Here is a 24,338-nt window from a genome sequence, read left to right on the forward strand (position 1 = left end):
TCCCCAATCAATAAAGTTACAACCAAAGTCGTAAGGAGAATTTAGAATTGTCTTCAGAAAATTTAAACATATACTTTGGTGTCCAAGGGAAAATGTATTGCATAAATAACATACCACTGCATGTTTTGAGAATTCACAACTGTGTGCACATAAGTCACAAAAGACTGGAAATCGGAAAAAATAGTTCCCCATCTCTTTTAATAGACTGTGTTAAATGTATCACTTGCTCTTCCCAGGACACACCTGTCGGGTGCTCTTTTCTATGACTTACCTCATGCTGTTATGGTTTGAAAATATCCTTTCTCCCATATCTAAATGTGTAAAGCCGCCTCATTTTTAAAGATCCAACTCAATGGTCCCTCCTTCTTTCCTTTCCCTCGATTTATCTGTTTAAAGTAACCTTGGCTTCATCTAATCTCTCAGGTATCTTCTTTACAAGACTCTAAAGTCTGATAAAGGGGAAGTCCGGTGTATGATTCATTATAATTTCTATTACAGCAGCGTAGTGTTATGCTATGGCAGGCAATGTTTATTCATAATAGACCTAATAAGTGTTAACAAATATTTGTGGAAAGATTCTCTGAAAGAATATTTAATCTGAATGTTCAAAATAATACCTCTTTAAGCTGCTGCCACAATTCCCCCCCGGGGGATTCAGCCCACGTGTTTAAGTTGTTAAAATGCATTAGCCGCAGAATCTTTCAAGAGATCAAGTTTGGGTTGCAGGAGGAATAAAGCAGGCAGGTCCAGGGCATCTAAGAAAGGCAGGGAAGGGGTGGAAAACAATGGAACTGAGAGGTTTAACCAAGTTATCACTGTACTCAGAGTGGACCCTGGTCAGAAAAGAGACCCTATGAAAACATGAACTGTTACAAATGACTCTCGTCTGACCCTACTGGCTTAGCCTGGGCTTCTGTCTCTGTTTTCTATTTGTAATTCCAGGGGCCAGGACTGGAATTAGAGGTTAGCTCAACCTCAGGGCATTCACCTGGGCCTGACATCCTTCCTCCCCAGTTGTTGCTAGTCTCCAGGGGCCAGGCCAGATGCTTCTTTCTCTGCCTGCCATCCTGAGTCCCGCGGTCAGTGGTATGACCAACTATCTACCCCACCTCTGTCCTATTTAATGTGGTTGGGGTATTGTGATATAGTAAGAAATATATATTTGGCCCCCAGTACCTGACACAGGGTTCCTAAAACCCCCCATAATTTCCTGAGTGAAAGAGGTAATAGAAGCATCTTTGGTTATGATTTTTGGTCTTAGTCCCTGGTTCCTGATGGAGGTTCAACCCTTGGAATTTGCACAGTGATGAGTATCCTCTTCTTGCAATTGAGATGACCTGTGGCTTATGGCCCCTGGAAAGCTTCAGGATGAGGCCTGATCACCAGAAATACCCAGGGCAAGCCTAGAGGATTAGAACCTTTAGCCCAACTTCCCCACCTCCTGGAAGGGGAGAGGGGCTAGAGGTTGAGTTGGCCAATCACCAGTTGGCCAAGGATTTACTTAATCATGCCCGTGTAATGAAACCTCCACTGTCTGTTGCTGTGTAACAGATTATCTGAAAATCAGTAGCTTAAAGCACCAAATATTCAGTGTTTCTCACTGTTCCCTTCTGTAAGTCAGGAATCAGGAGCACATTAGCTGGGTGGTTCTAGCTCCAGATTGGTCATGGGATTGCAGTAAAGATGTTAGAAGGAACCATAAGCATCTGAAGGCTTGAGATTCACTTCCGAGATGGCACACTCAGGGACTCACCAAGTAGACAATTTCTCACGGCATGGCAGCTGGCTTCCCTCAGATCAAAGAGAGTGAGGAGGAAGTCACGGGATCTTTCTGACCATCACTTCTGCTTTATTCTATTCACCAAGAGTGAGTTGCTAAAGTCTAGCCCACACTAAAGGGGAGGGGAAAAAAGAATCTGTGAACATAGCTTAAAATCACCACACATACTCATGATGCATATTAGCAAACCACTCATATGATACAGTATTAAATATTGCAGTAACAAATATTGGGTGAATTAAATTAAGTAAATGGGTATTATAAAACACCATAAGGGATGTGCTCAATTACTGCACATTTGCAAAGATATTCTGGCAGCCTCTAAAAAAGCACCAGGGAGAATGAAGACTCTAGCATTATTTCCTGTAAAATTGCAAGTATTTCTATCTTGGATTTTCACTATAATCTCTGCTCTGTGCGTTCTATGGATTTTTTATTACCAGCACATTTGGGTAACAGAACCTGTCTTCACCAGTCCTGATACCATAGAGCCCACTCCAATCAAGCTGGCTGCACATCCTCCCTCCTGTGTATCCCTAAACCCTCGGCCCCAGCTGACCCAAGTTTTTGCCAATCATCTGTACCTCTCTTCCCTATCCTTTGGATCGAACTTCCTTAAATATTGGAATATATTGGCCTTGTTTAAACTTGGATTCATGAAATGCTTTTTGGATCTTAAATCCTAAACTATTAGCTGACTGTCCCTACCATAAGCAGACTCAACAGAAACAGAAACTTCCACAAGGATGTATACTTATTATCCTGACTTCAAAAATTAAGTTAATCAGCAGTTTGCACACCCACAATACATCAGAGGAAACTATTTGGAGTTAATATCCTTCTTAACATTTTGTTAAGTTATTTCAATAAGTGGACATAGTAAAGGCCGTTAGAAGTTAATTATGTAATTTATAGACGTCAAGAAATTCATATTAAATCTTCTAAACAGGTAGTTAAGATATTAAAGCCTCTAGTATTCAGTTTAGTAACAGATCTCCATTTTAACTCTTACTATACTTAAGCTTGTCTGACTTGACACTGAAGTCAAAAGCACTTACAAGTCTGAAATGACAGGCTGTATTAGCTCAAATTTTTTTTAAAAATGCTGGAGCCAAAGAAACTGATGGTACAATGATGCAAAATGGAATTTAATTACTGGTGAGGAGACATTAGGGTTAAAGTAACCAAAGGCAGGAATTTAAACGGAGGGGTTTCCTCACTCCCCTCTTTTCAGGGGTTCTGTTCTCTCCCTCCCAGTCTCTTGCCCAGACACCCATCCCGGACACCAGCTGGTCTCAAACTTGGGAGCATCAAAACTACTTGGATGACTTTAGAACGCATACATTGCTGGACTCCCACCGGAGCTCCTGATGCCCTGGGCCTGGGGACGGACAGACCATCGCAGCTCTCAAATGTGACATGAGTCACATGACATTGATGCTGCTAATCCAAGAACCACATCTAGAGACCCGTGGAGGCAAATGATTCCAATCTCAGGCCAGGACCACAGATGCAAGAAACAGAACATTCTCTATCTTTTGTAACTCAGCTAAAATTGTGTTTTAATCCCCCATTCTGCCAGGGCAGTGGAAACTTAATCGCAATTAATTCAGGGTCCAACCTCTCCTTCCTCTGGGTTCCACCTGTATTTGCCACAACACGGTACCCCAGACTGGTGGATTAAACTATAGAAATTCGTTTTCACATAGTTCTGGAGGCTTTGTAGTCTAAGATCAAAGTGCTGGTAGGTTTGGTTTCTTCTGTGGCCTCTTTCCTTGAATTAAAGATGGCACCTTCTCCCGGTGTCCTCACGTGGTCTTTCCTGGGTGCACATGCACCCCTGGTGTTTCTTTGTATCCCAGTCTCCTCTTCTGATAAGGACACCAGTTGTATTGGATTAGGGCCCTTCATTTTAACTTAATCACCTCTTTAAAGGCCCATCTCCAAATACAGTCACATTCTGAGGTACTAGGGGCTAAGGCTTCAGCATATGAATTTTGGCAGAGGGGTGAAGGGACACGATTCAGCCCACAACGCCAGCTGAGGCCCAGGGAATTCTCATGTTGTGAATGCTTGAGGGTGGTAGCTCAACCCTTGTATCTCAAGGTGACCCCCATCAAGCTGGCCTCTCCCGAGATGCCCTCCTTCCCTTCTGCTCTTCAGTAGTTAGGCCGTGCAGGACTCACCTGAGTTGTCCCTCATCTATGGCTGCAAGGCTGCCTGTGTGACACACTGGGCCCCTGGCAGCCCCGTAACATGGGTGGAGGCCTGCCGTCACTTCTGTGTGCCCTGTGGGGCTTCCAGAAATGATTCTACTCCCCGTGTGCTACACTGGACACAGGGGATCTTGCTAAGGCTGCCTCCAGCCTCTCTCACACACACCCTTGCGTCTTGCCACCTGGACTTCACCCTGGACCTGAGCCACAGGGCCACTCTTCTCCCCAGACTGTATAGCTCATCTGGAGTGACTGACACCCCACCCCACTGCAGGGCTTGCTGGGGAAGGGGTGCAAAGCAGTCAGGCTGCAAAGTCCCTGTCTCAGATGCCACATCTGAGCTCTCAGAACTTCCTCTCTCACAACCAAGTCCCACCCCCACGGGGCAGCCCCTTTCCTGTTCTTGGAGACTCCACTTTGTCTCTATAGGTACCCACCCAAGCATACTGTCTGGGCCTCAGTCCTTTCCAGTCTCCTAAGCTGCAGACATATTTTTGAAACTCAAAACCTAGGACTGTCTTTCTCCCCCTGACCCTTTACTCTTCTGCCAAAAATTCCTCTTCTGATGCAATAAATGCAAAATAGCTCATTGCATTGGGTGGAGGCAGTAAAGGAAACACGGCTGGGAAAATACAGCAGTATTTCAGAACATACCCTGCCATGCCTACTTGCTGCTTTAGCTCACGAAATTGCACCAAGCAGGCCATGTGGCCAAGCAGAGGACCCTTCATCAGCAGATTAGGCTCTTGTGCTGTCTGCCCTGTGGAGACGTTGGAACCAGGCAGAACCACATTCTCTTCTTGTTCCCCATGGGTAGACAGAGTGCCCTGCCACTGGCTCGGGCTGGCCTCAGAAGAGCAAACGCCTGGCACACCAGGAACACCAGCCCCCTCAAGGCGGTGTTCTGAACACCTGCCACGTGGTTTTTTTCCACCTTGTAGCCGTTAAAATGTCCCAGAGACTCAATGCTCTGAAATTTCCAACGGCTTATGAGATAGCCCTGTGGTTGAAAACACCGTATTGCCATATATTCTGGACTAAACAAGAAGCACATTTCCTATAAGTCATTCAGCGTCTTACGGTGTAGAACAGGCAACGTTTTAGCACAGGAGACCTACAGTTTTTCTCCTATTTAATCAGAAATGAAAGTTTGTGTTTCTTGTGTCTCGTGACTATATACCTTTTTGTTCTGAAGAGCATAATATATAAATACTAGACATGAATATGAATATACCTTTTCCCTAAAAGCAGAAGTGTAGTCTATTTAGATAAAATAAGACATTGTGAGGGCCGTGGCATACCTGTGCACAGAAGCTACAGACAAGCAGATGTGTAAAACCAAACAAAAATGAGAATTGTGGAGTAGAGCCACAAGTAAACTGGAATCATACTTTCATTTCTGTAAAGTCTTAAGGTATTTGTTATTAATTTTCCAGATTATACTTAAATTTGTCATTATTTCAATAAAAATATAAAGTACTCTGAAGTTTTAATTTACTATATGCTAAATTACATGGCAAACTCTCATGTACTTTATAAATGTGGGTTCTTAATTTTATTATTTTCCATGAAAAACCTATAAAGGAAGCACAGAAAACCCCATTACATTTGTGTCACGTCCTGAATAACTCCAAGATTAGAAGTCTTGGTTATATCACAAGATCATCTTTTCTACTTCTGTGTAGAAAACAAACAAACAAAAAAGGCTACCAAGAACATCCTCTAATGTCCTTTTACAGAAACAGACTCAGATTGTCATGATTATAGTTTCTAATTTTAAGTCACATCCATCCCACATTAATTCTATGCTTATAATTTGTCCCCTTCATTTGGTTTTTTTTTTTAATTTTTTAATGTTTATTTTTGAGAGAGAGAGAGAGAGAAAATGCGAATGGGGGAGGGGCAGGGAGAGAGGGAGACACAGAATCTGAAGCAGGCTCCAGGCTCTGAGCTGTCAGCACAGCCACCCAGGCACCCCTCCCCTTCATTTGTAATAAAGATTTATGAGAGCCAGGTTCATATGTGATGTCTCTGACTTTTTTATATCTCAAAAGTTCTGGGAGTTAATTTCACTTCATATTAAACCATTTATAGACTTGGCAGCAAATGTCAGCATGTAACGTGCTACATGAGGTTTCATTAGAACAATTCATGTCTTTCTCATACAACCATGTTACATAGAATTATTGACTTACCTAAGCCAGTTAGCCAACTGGTTTTAGCATGGTTTTTAGCACTCCCGGCCCTCTATTCCAAGAGGACAATCAGAGAAAATGATCTACAATAGAGGTGCCTTTCTCTCTCTCTCTCTCTCTCTCTCTCTCTCTTTCTTTCTCTCTCTCAAAATAAATAAACAAACAAACAAAAAGAGGGGCGCCTGGGTGGCTCAGTTGGTTGAGCATCCAACTTCAGCTCAGGTCATGATCTCACGGTTCACAGGTTCGAGCCCCACTTTGGTCTCTGTGCTGACAGCTCAGAGCCTGGAGCCTGCTTCGGATTCTGTGTCTCCCTCTCTCTCTGCCCCTCCCCCTCCTTTCAAAAATAAACATTAAAAAAATTAAAAACAAAAAAAGATCTACAATAAAATACTATGTAGCTAATCCTGTTGGTCCCTTAAAAAGAAAAAAAAAAAAAGACTTCACAAAGGTGCCAGGATTAAGCAAGGGAACATGCTCATTATACACCCAACACCCACTTTTCCTCAACTGCTTTTCTCCCAGGAAGTGCATCATGCTGAATCCATGTAGACCATCCTCTCCTATGTCACACATTCCCATAACTCTTCTTTTCTTTTTTTCTTTTTTCTTTTTTTTTTTTTTTTGACCTCTTTTGGAGTACTACTTACCCATCTTTGCCATTGTATGTATCATGGTGATCCCTGAACATGCCTTTCTCTTTCACTAGGTGATGAGCTTCTCGCATGCTATAGCCAGGTCCTAAATCACTCCCAGCACAGTGTCCTAAGAATGTAATAGATGTATGTGTTGACAGACTAAATGAATGAGTGAGTGATTACATGAAAGTCTAGCACGTATTCTATTAAATAAAACACACCGAATATCAGTATACGTTGTAATTAAGATGCGAAGAGGAGAGTGAGTCATGAAAATTATACTACGGTAAGTAAGAAACAGAAACAGCTTTTAAACTATTTAGGAGACTTGGTTTTTGACTTGGTCAAACTTGAATAATGAACATCCTTCTTATTAAGATGCTGCTTCCTCATTGTTTTATGTTGAAACACAAGTGTAATTTCCTGTCCCTTCACAGTGTTGGTTTCTCATCTCCGTGCAAGCAGATTTATCTGGCTCCTCGGTCGACAAAATCATCTCCTCAAGAAACATGGGTAAGTGTAAGATTTAACAATAAAATAATATTTTTAAGTAGGTAACGACTCAGGCATGGTTGTCAGTAATGCTCACAACCTTTTACCAAGTTTGGGCTACAGAAATGCAATAACGCAGAACTTTATAAGACAAAGAGAAATGAGGCTGCCACATGGTTCCCGCACTTCTGAGCAGTGGTTAAAGGGTGTCAGAACTGACATTTAGAAATAGTTAGGTAAACCTATTGATACACAAAAGAGGAATATTTATGCTCCATTCCCTTTCAGGAAGCATCCTATTGGCAAACTGAATTAAGTGGCTGTGAGGAAATCTACCAGCTCCCAGCTATAGAACTACCCATTTCCTCATTAGTACAATGGTCTCATGATACCTTTTATATCATCAGAAATAATGTGAAATTTGGAAATAGTACTTCTAGTATTAATAAATATTAAGTAATAATACTTACTTAATAAGTGACCATTAGTGTCTGAGACATAGTAGTCGTAATAGGTAGCTAGTAAACTGATCAAGAAGGCAAGTATTTCCTATAACCTGTAGGAAAACATTTTATCTTTTGATGATTGTCATCAATGATTTGTACTATTTGAGGAGCTGGTTAATAACAGATATATTTTAATGCACTGGGATTATCTTTTTTTGGGATTTGTCAAAATTAGCAACTTGCCCACATTTCTCAGCAGTGGTTCTAAAAACAATTTTGTCATAATTTTATTAAAAGCAGTAAAAATAATGTCTGAAAAAAATGTGCGAGTGATAAGAATTCTGTATTCCATTAAAATCTCAGAAACAAAAAAACCCTTAGATTCGCACAAACTAATTTAACAACTATTATCTACAGAGCTTGGTATCATATGTGAAATGTCACTGTGCAATGGATGAATAGAGGAGGAAGGGGCACCCCTCGATCTCTCAATCCTGGTCCCAAGGAGGGATATCTTCGTGGTTGAGGTATTCTCCCCAGACATGTGAGTCTGGTGATAGATGGGACACCGTGTAGCATCAGAGTTCCGTCCTAGTGGCTTATTCAGCTTTTTGTGTATCTCAGACTTTTTTCTAGTATCATTTTCCTTCTTCACTTTCATCCTTCAAAGGTCTTCTTAATGAAGATTTTGGGGGTAAATTTTGTCAGTAGTAGTTTATTATCATTATTATTATTATTATTATTATTATTATTATTATTATTATGTGTGTGTGTGAGAGAGAGAGAGAGATTGGAGCAGAGGGAGAAAGAAAGATACTAAGCAGGTTTCACTCCCAGCACGGAGCCCAACACGGGTTCAGGGATCATGACCTGACCTGAAATCAAGAGTCAGATGCTCAACTGACTGAGTCACTCAGGCACCCCAACTGGTAATTTATCTTAAATTGTCCTTAATTTTGCCCTGGTTTTGAAATTTAGTTCTGTCAGATATTTAATTATAGGATTACATACATTTTCATAGCAGTTTGGAACTATCAACCCACTGTCTCCTGGTTTCTGTTACTACTTCTGTGAAGTCCTTTGTCTCTGTAAATTTTATTCTTTGTAGGTACACCATTTTTTCTCTCTGGCCTTCTGTCTCTTACTCTTGGATCCTCAGCTTCATTGCAGGGTGTCTACATGTATGTAGATTTCCATCTTTGTTTGTTTTTAATCCTATTTGGAATTTGCTGGACTTCATAAATCTGAGGATTCCATCCATGTCCTTCATCAGTTCTAGACAGCTCTCCGTGATTATCTTTTCGAACGTTGCCTCTTTCCTATTTTCTCTCTTCTTCTATCCCTTATGGAATGCCAGTTAAACATATCCTGAACTTTTCACTTTATCTTCCATGTCTCTTTGGTATTTTCCCATATCTTTCACACTGATAATTTTGTATTATTTCTTTATTTTTTTAATGTCTATTTATTTATTTATTTATTTATTTATTTATTTATTTATTTTGAGAGAGAGAGAGGACACAAGTGAGAGAGGGGAGAGAGAGAAGGAGAGAGAGAATACCAAGCAGGCTCCACGCAGAGCCCAACATGGGGCTCGATCCCACAAACCTTGAAAATCATGGCTGGAGCTGAAATCAAGAGTCAGAGGCTTAATTGAGCCACCCAGGCTCCCCCTGTATTATTTCTTTAGATCTATCTTGCAGTACATTAATTTTTTTATTCAGCTGAAGCTAATCCCCGTATTAATTTTTTAAGTTAAATTATTACATTTTTTATTTCTGGAAAGCCTTTCCCAGTCGCTCCAAAAATATGCCTACCCGTCTTTTGAAGTCTCTTCCTCCCTACTCATGTGTTCAAATTCCTTTCTTTATTTCTTATTAAACACACTTGTTTTGTGTTGTGTATCTATTAATTTGTTAATAGATTTGTAAATTGATTGTATAATCTATCTCTTAAGGTTTTGTGGATCTGCTACTCATCTTTCTCATTTTTGTTGAATCTCAAACATAGTGGTTAAATGTGTGTGTGTGTGCGCGCACGTGTGTGTTTTAATGAGCTCATATTTGTTAGAACTCTGTGAGAATTCTTTTTTTTTTATTTAATGTTTTTATTGAAGTATAACGTACACACAATGTTCCGTTAGTTTCAGGTGGACAAAATGGTGACTCAGTAGCTCCGTACGTGATCCTGTGCTCACCGCAAATGTAGCTACCATCTGTCACCACCACACAGCCCTGACTATATACGAAACCACTGACTATATTTGCTAAGCTGTACCTTTCATCCCCCACGACTCCTTCATTCCATAACTAGAAGCCGGTGCCTTCCTTTCCCCTTCACCCAGTTTGCTCATCATCCTGCCCCTGCCCTCTGGCAACCATCCATTTGTTCTGGGAGAATTCCTCACAGAGAAGCCTAGGCTGAGCTTTCCTCAAGGGACGATTTGTATGTACTCTTCCAGGTGCCTAGAATATTCATTTTTTTCATATAGCAATTTTTTTTGGTGAATTCATTTTCATATTGTTTAAATTATTTATTGTTTTGGCCTCTATGAATTACTTTTTATATATGAGAAAAGAAGTAAAATCCTGTCAGTTCTCAGGAAGGCCTCTATGCTCCATCTGAAGGTAATACAGTTGTTGGTTGGTTGTAAGGATTCTTTATATCTCATCTCACACAGCCTTTGATTCCACTTTTTAACTTTATAATTGCAGTGTAGTATACATGCAGAAAAACACACATGTCCTGAGTGTACAGGTGGATGAATTGAATGTCTGCAAACTGAACTTGTTCACGGAATCAACACTCATATCAAAAGCCAAAACATTACAAATTCTCAGAAGGCCCCCTTGTGCCCTCTTCCAGTCATTACTCGGCCCCTCCCCCAAGATAAGCAGCACCTGATTTTTTTTTCCGACAAATGTCTAATATGACCCTCTGTAACCAAAACAAACCAGAGTTTGTCCACCTAATGTGCAGCAAGTCAGTTAAAACTGTCACGGAGCTTTTGAAGTGAAGAGAAAGGTAGGCTGTTCATTGGTGTGGTGCCAGCCAGGAGAATGGGGAGCTAACCCTCCTCAGTCCTGAACTCCCCCGTGTCTTGCAAGTGAGAGGTTTGAAGGGCAAAATTTGGGACAAGGGTCTCCTGAGGAAGTGGACATTCATGAGTGGAGGACCGTGAGGTCATGTTAGCAGGGGTCTCTTGAGAGGCTGGACACTGTTGAGTGGGGGCCCGTGAAGCCATGCCCGTGAAGCAGAGGTCTCCTGAGAAGGCAAACATTCAGTGGGGGCCCCTGAAGTCAGAGGAGGTCTCCTGAGAAGGTGAGCACTGTTGAGTGAGGGCTTATGAGGTCTTATCATCAGAGGTCTGAGAAGGTAGACACCATTCAGTAGAGGCCCATGAGGTCATGTTATCAGAGGTCTCCTGAGAAGGTGGACACTGCTGAGTACAGGCCCATGAGGTCACGTTAACAGGTGCTCTGATCCTGCTCTGATCCTGGTCCCCACCAAAGGTCTTTTCCATCTCAAGAGATTTAAATTCTGAAAAATATCTGTATGCTTTCTGTCAGAGATTGCATTAGGTACATTTGGGAATTCTATCTTTAAGGTAGTGCTGATTAACTACTTGCAAGCTAGTGGGGTTGCGTTCGTTCCCTTGCTGGTCCAGCTGTGCCTGCAGGTGGTATGATATCTAGTGTTCCTTCTTGCATCTGAACTGACGAGAGAGATGCCGCCTTCAACTCCATATGACTGTTTGCAACAATACAGACATATCATGCTGCAAAGGTCTCTATCTCACAATCGGTCTGATGTTCAGTTTCTTTGCTACCACATTATGAGTGGGGAAAGACAATTAATTTCAACTTCGAAATAATTCACAGAGGATTCCGGAAGTAAAAAATAGACTCTTTGAAACTCAGCCTCATGACTCTTAAGAACTGGGAGATTCTTTTGAGTGTGTTAGCAGAATATTTGCTCCTTTTAGTCATCTTTTCTCAAATCAAGTGCAGTAAAAATAAAAGCCTGTCCAAGTGAATCTGCTACGTTATCCGTTATAGAAAAGAAACCCTTGAAATCTGTGGGCACATAACAACACATTGTCACTAAGTGTGAGGACATGATGTAAGGTGATTTTCACAAGTTTATTTGAAGCCTGTGTAGTCTAATAGACAATGTGAAAGTGATGTTTTCTAGAAGACATGTGGTTACTTTCTATCTAATTTACAGAAACGATTTTTCACAAATTATTTTCTTTAATTAGATCTGTTTTTATGGCTAAAAGACTTGTCCTAATCTATCAGTGCTAGAAACTTCAATAGAAAATAGAAGACACTTTTCTTTCTCACCAAAGCTGGTCTGCATTGCTGCAAAAATACCTCAAATGTCTAAGGTATTTTTTTTTAAGTTTATTTATTTATTTTGAGAGATAGCGAGTGGGGGAAGAGCAGAGAGAGAGAGAGAGAGAAAGAGAGAATCCCAAGCAGGCTCCACATTGTCAGTGCAGAGCCCAATGCCGGGCTGGAACTCACAAATCCTGAGATCATGACCTGAGCCAAAATCAAGAGTCAGGCACTTAACCAACTGAGCCATCCAGGTGCCCTCTAAGGCATTTGTATGTAAAAAGTAGAAGGCAAAATAGTTAAGAGTCAAGAGGCTTTATTTAGCATTCCAACCTAGGATTATAGCCAAGTTGTATGAAAGATTAGATAGGTATTCGGGGGCTAATTAGTTAATGTGTGGCTCAATTTTAATAAATAGCACAGAATTGTAGTAAAAGATAAATTGTAACAAACATGCATGCCATTTAATGTGGTGCCCAGCACATAGGAAGCCTTTAATAACTGGACCACTACTCCAATTTCAGACAAGCATGGATTAACTTTACCTAGTTTTTAATCAGTTAGTACATATTCTTTTGTGCCTGCCTTTTTCTGTCACTCTGCATTGTGTTTCTGAGCTTCAGCTGTGTTATTGGACACAGCAATGATGTGTTCATTCTCACTGATGTATAGATTTCAATTATCTTACTATGCCACAATTTACTTATCTATTCTACCCCAAGTGGCCATTCCACTGGGGGATGTTACAAATAATGCTACTGTGGATATCCTCATTCTACCACTTGCCTTTTGGTAAACATACGTATGTATTTCTGTTGACCATACACCTAGAAGAGCAATCACCGAACCATATATAAGTGTGGTATATACACAAGTGCCAAAGCAGTTTTCCAACCAACGGGACAGAAGAGTCCCAGGGGCTCTAATTCTCACCACAGTACTGTTGCCTTCTGTCGTTTTCATTTTATTTATTTCGGTGGGTTCCTGGTTGTACCTCCTTGAGGTTTCAGTTTGTATTTCCTTGATGACTGATGAAGGTGAGCGCATAGGTCTGGTACTAGTTCATGGCTGGCCTGCAGTTTACAGGACCAAACTAATAGTGTAGACTCAGGGGCGCCTGGGTGGCTTAGTCGGTTAGGCATCCATCTCTTGGTTTCGGCTCAGGTCATCATCTCACGGTTCGTGAGTTCGAGCCCCCCGTCAGGGTCTACACTGTTGGTGGTAAGGGGCCTGCTGGGATTCTTTCTCTCTCTCTCCCTGTCTCTCTCTCTCTCCCCCTCCCCTGCTTGTGCTCTCTCTCTCTCTCTCTCTCTCTCTCTCTCTCTCCCTCAAAATAAACAAATAAACATTTTTTAAAAACCTTATTAAAAAAAAACATAATGTAGACTCAGGCCCCATTCCCAAGTGCAGACCAGCCGGAGGCCATGAATCCTCAGGGATTCTCCATCATAGCCCCACAGAGAAACAAAGCTGAGACAGCAAACTTGCCAACTTTCTCTGCTGTCTGCAGATGGCTGTCCGGTTTGTTATTTTATTTTGTTTATTTTCTAGTTCACCCTCTGCCTGTGGGCAGCGGCTCCTGGACTCCAACCTGCGTGGGGTGGCGGAGGGCCACTTCCTGCCTGCGTGGGTTGGGGCTGTGTCTCTAGCTCCCCTGCATTCAGAGGCTCTAGTTAGTTCTTCTGATCCAAATATGCCTCCTGGACATTCAGAGTTTTCTGCTCACTCACCTTCCCGATCTCAGCTCCCACTTTCTTTTTTTCCATCACAATTTTCTTTTTCTCTCTGGAAGTTTCACCTATTGATTTAAAAGGTGTTTTTTTTCACATTGTGTTCATATTTCTAGGGGTGGGAAAACAATGAGATTTCGGGAAATTTAGTTCTCCACTTTCTTTTAAGAGTGCTGTATAAAGATGTACTCTGCATATGTTTATTCTGCTAGCAGAACCCTTGTGGCTTGTGGTGGCAAGGCCTCTGTTGTGCTCAGGGCTCACTGACACTTGGAAAGGGGGACTTTGGGTCTCATCGAGGCCCCACAGCACACAACAAGAAGGCAAATCTTCCGAAGCTCCCCATCACATAAATCATCCAAAGCAGCAACAGGCCTCACTAGCAAAGGCACTGCTCTACTCCACTGTGAAGACAAGAATGGAGTCTGTGTTCCTTTGTGAATCTATAACATCAGGCCTTTAAAAAGAAACTAGCTAATAAACAATCAGGTAAAAAGGCAGACAGTGATGATGCCCAAGATGTTACCCAGAATTAAGAACATTCTGCCCTCTCTCTCACAAAAGTACGAGGAAGATAAAGTGCCCACCCAAGGAAGCAAAGGGAAAAACATAAGAGGCAGCGTGGTTTAATTATTTGTGAAGTTTTAGCAAGTTGCTATATTTTAAAATGTTTCACTTTATTAAATTTCTCGTGACAACATATTCTTGGCCAATAAGCCGATATTGAAGGTGCCTTATACCTAGATTGCATGCAAAACCCAACATTTGAAATCATATAACTATACAGTTTATCATACAACTCCAAAGCATTTACTGCTTTCAAGCAAATCATTAAATTTCCATCTTTTTTATTAGTTCCTAAAATGACTTTTTAACGTTAGTTTTGTGATCATGTCCAGTGAGAAATAGCATTCCCCCTAATCTGTCACCCTGTGGATAATTCTTATTGGAAATAGAAAAAATTTCTCAGCTTGATTTCCTTCACTGCAGTCAATTAAATAATTCCCCTTTTTAAATGCCTTCATTGTAATTTAATACATTTTTGCTACCTGCAAGCAGTGAAAAAAAAGAGGATTATTTCAAAATCGTGTTATACCCAGTAAACATCTAAACTATTCTAGTTCATCTTTCATTACAGAAACAAAGGCATTTAAAAAGAGATGTCAGTCTCTGTGAAAACAAAGCCTTCTGTATTCACATGTGCACCGATCTCCTCTGAGTTTTGCAAAGAAAAACAAGTTGGAGACCACACTCTGTGGACACCGAGGGATGACCCAGTTGATTGCTGGGGGTTCTTCATCAGCATTCTGTGATAACAAGAACGTGGACTCCTTCTCGTTAAGATCCATGACCATTTGCGCTAACTGCCAGGAGGCTGGATTCTGACTTCCATCCACTGATATCTTTGTGAAAATCAGTCTACATCCACCCTTTAAAAGCACTAACGAATTAATCAGAACTTTGGAAAGCAAAGAAGAATTGAGAAATTTTAGTAAAAGAATGAGATGTTAAAAACAAACTAGAAGGAGGCAAGGCTTCGCCTTGCTATTGACCTTCTCAGACCAAATGCAACTGCTGCTTTAAAACGAAAAGCAAAACAAAACAAACAAAACAAAAATGAACAGCACATGCCTTGAAGAACAGCACTACTTCGATCACTATTTATTTCCAGTTATTTACATCTTTGTGGTTATAGCCAGTGTTCCAGCCAATATTGGGTCTCTGTGTGTGTCTTTTCTGCAAGCAAAGAAGGAAAATGAATTAGGAATTTACCTCTTCAGTTTATCACTATCAGATCTGCTCTACACATCAACTCTCCCTCTATGGATTGATTACACTTGGAATAATGACAACTGGACGTTCTCCCATGCTCTGTGCAAAGGGAATGCTTTCTTCATGTACATGAACTTTTACAGCAGCACAGCATTCCTCACCTGCATCGCCGTTGACCGGTATTTAGCAGTTGTCCACCCTTTGAGGTTTTCTTTTCTAAGGACAAGAAGATCTGCCTTCGTGGTCAGCCTGTGCATCTGGGTGTTGGAAACCATGTTCAACGGTATCATTCTGTGGAAAGATGAAACGACTATAGAATACTGTGAGGCCAAAAAGTCTAATTTTACTTTATGCTATGACAAATACCCCTTGGAGAAATGGCAAATCAATTTGAACTTGTTTAGGACGTGTACAGGCTATGCAATACCTTTGGTCATTATAATGATTTGCAACCAGAAAGTGTACCAAGCTGTGCAGCATAATCAAGCCACGGAAAACAACGAAAAGAAGAGAATCATAAAACTACTTATTAGCATCACGTTGACTTTCGTCCTGTGTTTCACTCCCTTTCATGTGATGCTGCTGATTCGCAGCATTTTAGAGCATGATGTGAACCCTGATAAACATATATTTGACCACAACAAGTCCGGGAATCCAACTTACACAATGTATAGAATCACGGTGGCACTAACAAGTTTAAATTGTGTTGCTGATCCAATTCTGTACTGTTTTGTAACTGAAACAGGAAGAGCTGATATGTGGAATATATTAAAATTCTGTACTGGGAAGCTTAATAACTCACAAGGGCAAAGAAAAAGCATACTTTCTATGTCTACCAGAGACACCGTGGAGTTAGACATCCTGGAATAGAAGTGAAGACTTTTTCTTTTTTTTTAAGGTACACAGTATCATATCATCAAGTTTACATTTTGAAGAGGAAATCTAGCATGGGGGGGAGTAGGTGTTCCAATTGAATATTCTAATCTTCTTCAATGGAAATCTTTTAGAAGGTTTTTTTTAATGAGTATTAAACAAAATTTAATATTATCCTAGTGACTCAGGATCGTTATTATTGATGGCAATTGATTTTTTTTTTTTAAATATATGCTATAACCTTTCAGAGGTCAGTTAGATGTATGGAACTCTATGTCCTTAAATCAGCGAGCTTTGTGTCTGCTTTTCATGATTTTTCTCAGTCATTCTATGGATTTCAGACCATCAATTATCCTTTTTCCCAACTGTATGTACCTGTCTCCAACAACCCCAACTACTAAATACTGCTTCTAACCTTCTCATTAGTTAACAAATATTTATTGAGCTCTTTTTATACTAGGCTTTGTGTTAAGTATTGGGGTTACAGAAGAAATGGTCTCATGAAGTCTTAGGAAGTTTGCATCAACTTGGAAACCTAGTCATTAAGACTGTAAGACTTTTTATAAACAAAAAGCAAATGGGCTCTGAGCAAGAGTCTGAAGGCCTCTTCCGTGATGTAAATCTATGAGCTCTGTGAAAGCTCTTTCAGCTGCTCAGAGACCTTCTTTACTCCTTTAAAATGATAGTTTTTAAAAGTTTACAGTTAAGTACAACATACTTGAAATTATCAGAAGTTTAATGTCTAGACGAAAAGACCTGTTATAGACAACAAAGAAACTTATTGCATTAAATCTTACATTCAGGGACTTCTTTTTGGACTCTGAATAGAGAATCTTGATACAATGTATTCTTTTATATTTGTATTTTCTCATTGTGGACATCACTCTGCCTAATTTTAAGTAAGCATTCATTAGGTAAACAATTTTATGAACCAAAGTATTTTTTTTTAAAGATTTTTTTTTTATCAGACACTTCCCCTTCTCTCCTTCTATCCTTCTCTTCTTTCTCTTCCCTCTCTGCTTCTGATCTGTCCTTCTCCTCCTCCTCCCTGCAAAATGATCTGATTACAAATGTTTTGGTACCATTTGATGCCCTCACATTACCTGTTAACAACAACAACAACAACAATAAAAACCCGACTAATATCTTTTCAGTAATGAGGTTGTAGGCACACACTAATAAATCAGTGAGTGCACATACTGTCTACATTTTCTATTAAAGTTTTCAGTGATGGTTCAGGTACACAAGAGAAAGCCATCTTGCTCTGAGGCTGTTTGCGTACTCTCTGTTCTTTGCATTTTTCTGATCATAAAGTCTCTGGAGAATTAGTAGATTCTGTCTGGCCATGCTGAGATACACTTACATATGCCTAAAAGCTAAAGATCCACCACTAAAATGAAGAGTAATTAAAAGAGTTTCGACTGTTAATTAACTATTGGTAAATTATTGGCAGCCTGTAACGTGAATACTTGTAAAAGTAAGAGGTCCGGAAACAATGTTGCCCGCATCTGGAAACTCAAATGCCAGTTAAGTGTCTTGTCCAAGATCACACAGTTAGGTTGGAAGCAGGGCCAGGCTTGAACCCCAAGATTTTGACTTCCCTCTAGAGTTGCTTTTCCTCCTTTATATTTGTTGGTTTGTTTGTTCTTAACACTTCGACCATTTCTTTCTGTAGGGATGCAAAAGATATATGTGCATAAAGAGTTATTCGGGAGACTCATTGGACTTATATCAGAATAAGGGAAAAAAGGAGAGTTGTTTTATTAATGAACACCTCTGGCAATATAATCAGTTACATGGATAGTAGCTAAGATGATCTGTTACGAAGAGCTGGTCAGGACTTTCCCTCAGTTGGCTATATAAAGAAATGCGGCGAATACAAATCCGTGGCACCCTTAATAAGAGTGTCCTACTTAATGATTAGCAACAGAATCATTGATTTAGAATGTTGTAGGGTAAGTTAAAAATGAACCAAGCTGCCAAAATCTTCGAGCAGCCTATCCATCTTGTCAGAGCAGGCCAGTCTCGGAGACCCCATGGTTGGGGGATGTTCTCCTGGTTTCAGGGCAAAGCACTCTAGACAGGATCTCCAATCACCTACAGTCCCAACATTGGAAAGTTAACCCTTCAGTTTTGAAAAGCTTTTTAAATTCCTAATTACAGTCCTCCATTGAACGGAAAGTCTGTCTGGAAGGAGAAAGACCTTGTCACTATTATCTTCCTGGGACTTTGTTGGCAGAAGACGCAGATTGGAATGCCACCCATCATCCACTTACGAACTGTTTGACCTTAAAGAATTTTCATGCTCTCCCTAAGGCTCAGTCTCTGTAGACTGCAGGGGCAATAGTAACACTTGCTTTTAACAAGTAGGCATGAAAAACACTTTGTAAAACTGTGATGAGATCTCTAAATGTTCGTTATTACTAGTTATTCTCATCTTTGTCAAGATACGTGGACAGCTACCCAGTGATGAGGGAGCATAAGGGAAGCTGACACCCTGCAAACAACCCCTCCTGCCCTGCTCCCGACCACCCCGCCCCCCCCATCCTACCCCCCAGCCCAACCCACACCCCCTAAGTCACCTCCAAGCCCCACCCCCAGGTGGGATATGCCTGACATTCCTCAGGAACTCCCAGCTGCCCAAGAACAAAGGAAAGGAAAGAAAACAGATGGTTAACAGAGATCACAGTCCTGCAGGACATAAGTCTCCATCAGTTTACAAGTATCTTAGTAAATTACGAGAAAAAAAGGCAATCTTCTCCATAGCCTAATCTCCAGAAACCTATAGACTCGGTTTCCTGGAGCCCCACCGTCACCCCTCCATAGTGATAATGGGGGACAAAGGCAAGAAGGAAATGGTAGGTAAAGTTAAATTTCTTTCTAACCTTCAGCCCATTGGCAAATACTTGAGGCGGGGGGAGTATAACATTTCTCCAGGAACCCCTACCGTTTTAATAGTAATGATTTGCTAGAAGGAAAAACAACCTTCACTTGACAATAACTAGGCCTCCAGTGTCCTGTGAGTCTTCTTTAGCATATCAAAATCCCTTTGGAAACTTCCTCTTGCCTTTACCTCCCCAGACTCCGTAGCATATAACCAGTCATTCTTCACAACCCCAGCGCAGCTCTTCTGCCCATGGGTCCTGTCCTCGTGCTCTAATAAAACCACCTTTTTTGCACCAAAAACACCTCAAGAATTCTCTCCTGGCCATCAGCTCTGAACCCCCATCACTCCAAAACCCTGTCACCAAGAGACAGAAGAGTTCTTAGGACACTGGGGCAGGAATGTAGCAACGTGAGCTGACCAGGGCTGGCTGCAGCACACCCTTGCCCTCTTTACTTCTTCCGGGTGGCTAAGCACATCCGTTAAGGTAACTTAAGGGTCTCCGTTGTTCCTGGCTCTGTGGCACATTCTCAACAGCGCCTGCTCCTGGCAGTTCACAATTCTGTGGACGTCACCATGAACAGATGGGCAGGTGTCCGTCTTTAATTGGTTTAAGTTTCTCCCTTTTCATTTCCTTATTCAGAATGTTATTTTTTATTTTCATGAACTCGAAAGTTAGACATCTGAGACAGGCCAGTGAGCAAACTGAGCACAGGTTTTTAAAACCTCCATTCCTACCTAGTCTGAAGAAGCTTTGTGGGTGAAGGAGAAGTTAAAAGATACCAAAAACAACCACCTCATTTGGATCAAATGATACAGCATCATCTGCTTAGGGGCAACCTTGGCAAATCTGCTTCCCCAATGTCATTTATTCCATTTCCTCTTGGCAATTTAAGCCATAAATTCTCCCAAAGACGTTATATTTCCATTCTTTAATGTTATGATCAGATAAACAATTATTTACCAATTACCTCCGTTGACCTTGCAAACTTGATTCATTCATTTTGAATTACACAACACCAATTTTAATTGCTGTAATGTTTATTTATTTTTGAGAGAAAGAGAGACACAGAGCAAGCGGGAGAGGGGCAGAGAGAGAGGGAGACACAGATTCTGAAGCAGGCTCCAAGCTCTGAGACGTCAGCACAGAGCCCGAAGCGGGGCTCACATCCACGGACCGTGAGATCATGACCTGAGCCAAAGTCAGTGCTTAACCGACTGAATCACCCAGGCACCCCTACACAATGCCAATTTTAAAATAGAATCTGTGATGCATGGCATGGGGGCATTTCTTTTTCCAACGCATCTGTCTTGCCCTGGGCTGCTTTCAGTTCAGCCACCACTGCCATCAATCTGTCATTTATGCATGGGCCCCTGTTCGTGGCTGGCTAAACCGGTCCACAGGTTGCTATGGAAGCACAACAGCTACAACAACACCCTGACTCAAGAAGGCCTCTGTGATAATAGATGTCTTTGTCTAGGTCCATTGGAGAACCCTGCCATGCATCAGTAGGCTGTTCCTCCGACAGACACACCCACACACAAATAACACATATTCACAGACCCAACAACCTGCCCCATCTCACAAAAACAAACAAACAAAAATTCCTGGGATCTTTCAGCACATGTTTGTACTATTATGTAAGATGTCTAATACCAACTAGGAGAACATGAATTACCTCTTTAATTTCTGAAACGATATGCCACGTGGGTGTTTTCATTTTCTTTTTACTAGATCAGTAGTCAAGGGGTCATTGTTAAGATTCTGCCTATCTCTACTCCCTTCTTTTTCCCTCAGCCAGAAGTTGCAGCCAAAGACTATTCTGGAAAATAGTACTCTGGAAAAACCCAGTTCTGACTGAGTTGTTTTATTTACATCTTCTGGGCAGAAACCGATGGGGAAGAATAACTGATGGGGAAGAAAGCAGGAACAGGGCACCTGGGTGGCTCAGTCGGATAAACGTCCAGCTTCAGCTCAGGTCATGATCTCATAGTTGGTGAGTTTGAGCCCCCCATTGGGCTCGGTGCTGACAGCTCAGAGCCTGGACCCTGGTTCAGATTCTGTGTCTCCCTCTCTCTGCCCCTCCCCTGCTCACACACACTCTGTCTCTCTCTCTCTCAAAAATAAATAAACATTAAAAAAAATTTTTTAATAAACAGATAAAAGAAAGCAGGAATATCCTGTTTTGTTCTTTGTTTATAAAATAAACACCTGACTGGATTCAACTTAAAAAAAAAAATGACCATTCGTTTCTTTTATTTTTTTTGGCCTCTCATACAGCTTAAAGATGGAGCACAAGGTGATTAAGTTCATGTTATTTAGTTGCATTCGCCGAACACCCCTTGTTTGCAGGAACAAGCTGACAATGGCAAAATTGGGTCAAACTTGGTTGAGGGGGAGCTATGTGGGAGTTCGGATTCCTTCTCCTCCCAGGATCCTTTTCTTGCTACATCATGTGTTGCTGGCCAAGACAAATCCCACAGAGGACTTGCCTGTGGCCACTAGGTGTCGATCATGTTCTAGTTAGAACCTTGTATGTCGTTCTGGGCTGACCGCCACTCCCAAAGAGCAGAGTACCATAATGTAACGGTTTTTCTATCCAAGACACAAGACATATCCCCTATAAATTGGAAATGAAGGGGGGAAATGTTGAAATTCAGTTCGCATGACTTGTTTGTGTGCTTCCTGGAAAGCTCAGTAATCATCAGATAATCTCACTTAGTTTAAACTCCACATATATTTTTTTTCCAGCTGCTCAAAATTGCTCACCCTACATGTAAGAGAACACAGGCTACACTGTGTAATTACTGCAGGGTTGTGGGTATAACGTGGATGACTTATTTAGTTGTCTTACCCGTGTAAGAAAATCCTGGCCACCCTTCACATACATAGGCATGTAACACATTTGAAACATCAGAAGTTTGCAGTTCTATGATAAAATTATTACCTAGGAAATTCAAGAGGTAATTCAATATCTGTATGACTTTTAATTTCAAATTTATTGTTGTGATATCTCAGCACTAAAAATATATCTGTTGTTTTGAATCGTTTACATCTGTACCTCCCCAAAGATAAGTAAGGCAGTCATAACTTAATGGCGTTTACATATCATTAAACACATAATGGCTTCTAATCTGTTTTTCTTCTGCCTATAATTTTGTTAAGCCCTTTATGAAACACCAGTGAATCTTTACACATTTAGAAAATAGGTTATGATTTCTCAAATAATGTTGCAATTATGTGTTCCAAAAGCAAGCCAATAAAAAAACAAGCTAGGGAAGACTCCGTATTGTTCGCCGCAAGCTCTGAGAATAAAAATATAAATTTTGTTATTGAGGAAATGTGTGCTCCATTAATTTCAAATCAAATACAACCAAGAAATCTTGCTCTACAATGATGTGACTTGCCGGTGCTATGAAAAATATTAACGTGAGTTCCTGGCATTTCATTGATCCCCCTCGGGTATGTAATTGAACTTGTAAACATCCTTCCAAAAGAATCCTGTTCAAAATTATTGTACAATTTATGGTGTTGGCTCCAAGACTATTGACACTAACAAATGGATGAACTTGGAAACCCTGATTTCATTTCACAGTTAATTATAGCACATCAAAGGATTGAAATAATGGACTAAAAAGTGCCTCTGTAGAAATGCCACAGAGAGGTGTACCATGAATCTTTGCAAGGAAGCACGTGAGGGCCAGATCTATTAGGCTCTATCAGTGTTTTTCAATATATATACCTAAAAAGTATGCTCTCATGCCATTCACCCATTCATGGAGATGACACTTGCTGATGCTAAGGAAAGCCATTTTAAGTCTTCAGGGCAATGCCTTTGGTGCATCACTGGCAGTTCATCCAAGAAGGGAAAGTGTGATATCTGTGTTCAAAGTGTGATATCTGTGGGAAAGGAAGACCTACTTACTTCATTGTAACACTTGCCCAGTCTTCCTTGGATTAAAGGATTGCCAAGGCAAAGCAGGGTCTGAGATAAGCGGAGACTCTCCTTCTTGCTCTACAAATCTTGTTCTGACCCCTAAAAGGACTACTATTAAGGGTGTTCTCACTAGTAATCAGAATTGTTTGTTGAGTGAATAAATGATAAGTTAGTTAATGGAGTGAACTAAGAATGGTACAATTTCTTACTTTGTCCTAGCCCTGGAGTTCAGTATCTGAAACCCTTGCAACGATTTGGATTTTGGTTGAAAATTTTCAAGATTATATGGGAAAGTAAGTTTGAAGAGAGAGAGTGTCCTTTTTAGAAAGCCTTAATTAACATTTTTTACATTTGTTAAAGTAAAACAGATACAGATATTATCAATGACATATTATTCATCTTAAATCCATGAAAACAGGTCGTGTCATGTTGATTTCCATCTATCACTCTTACTTATAAGAAATTTTATGATGTTCATTCCCCAAATCTTTGGTAAGATGTTAGAAAATTGACTTGATCGTATTGCAGACTATTCAATGACATGAGTCTGTTCGTTGATTCAGTGCTAAATATATATGTATATTTATATATAATTTATATATGAATTGCTACCTTTTCTTTAAATGAATTTAATTGCAACTCCCAGCCCAGATACCACCAAGCTATAGGAAATTCCATCTCAGTCATTGCTGGGCTGTCCTCCTCTTTCAGGTTCATACCAGAATCAGGGAGGTTCACACCATGCTAAGAAAATAGAGGAGTGGTCTTTGATTTTCAGTCTCTAACAAATCACCACGGATGTTACCTAAGCTGTCATGTTACCAGTGTAACCTCACTGGCTCTTTGCTGCCTCCCTGACTATCCTGGGGCCCAGGGCTCATTGACAAGACTGAGTAGAAACCGTCTGACATTCCCTTCAAAATCCATTAGTTCTTGGCTTCAGGAGTGGGCCATGCACCTGAGTTAAGCCAATCAAAGCAGCTCAATGCCCTGGACCAACGATTCAGTGGGTCCAGTGGTGGGCATGTGACCT

General features: G+C 40.8%; 1 protein-coding gene across 6 annotated transcripts in view; it reads left to right on the forward strand.

The window, feature by feature from the left end:
• The window catches only part of GPR65 (G protein-coupled receptor 65), a 133,074-nt gene that overhangs the window by 6,350 nt on the left and 102,386 nt on the right, over positions 1-24,338 (forward strand). For 5 of the 6 annotated variants that reach the window (XR_002743220.2, XR_002743221.2, XR_002743223.2 and 2 more), the window contains exon 2: positions 7,267-7,342. Coding sequence is in view for 1 of the 6 variants with exons in the window: in XM_003987900.6 (XP_003987949.1) it covers positions 15,455-16,480 (1,026 nt within the window). In the remaining 5 variants the exon portion in view is untranslated. Of the gene's footprint in view, positions 1-7,266; positions 7,343-14,975; positions 16,658-24,338 lie in introns of those variants that run through there. The other variant, XM_003987900.6, reaches the window with a different exon arrangement.

This window comes from Felis catus, chromosome B3, assembly GCF_018350175.1.
Source record: "Felis catus isolate Fca126 chromosome B3, F.catus_Fca126_mat1.0, whole genome shotgun sequence".
Lineage (NCBI taxonomy): Eukaryota > Metazoa > Chordata > Mammalia > Carnivora > Felidae > Felis > Felis catus.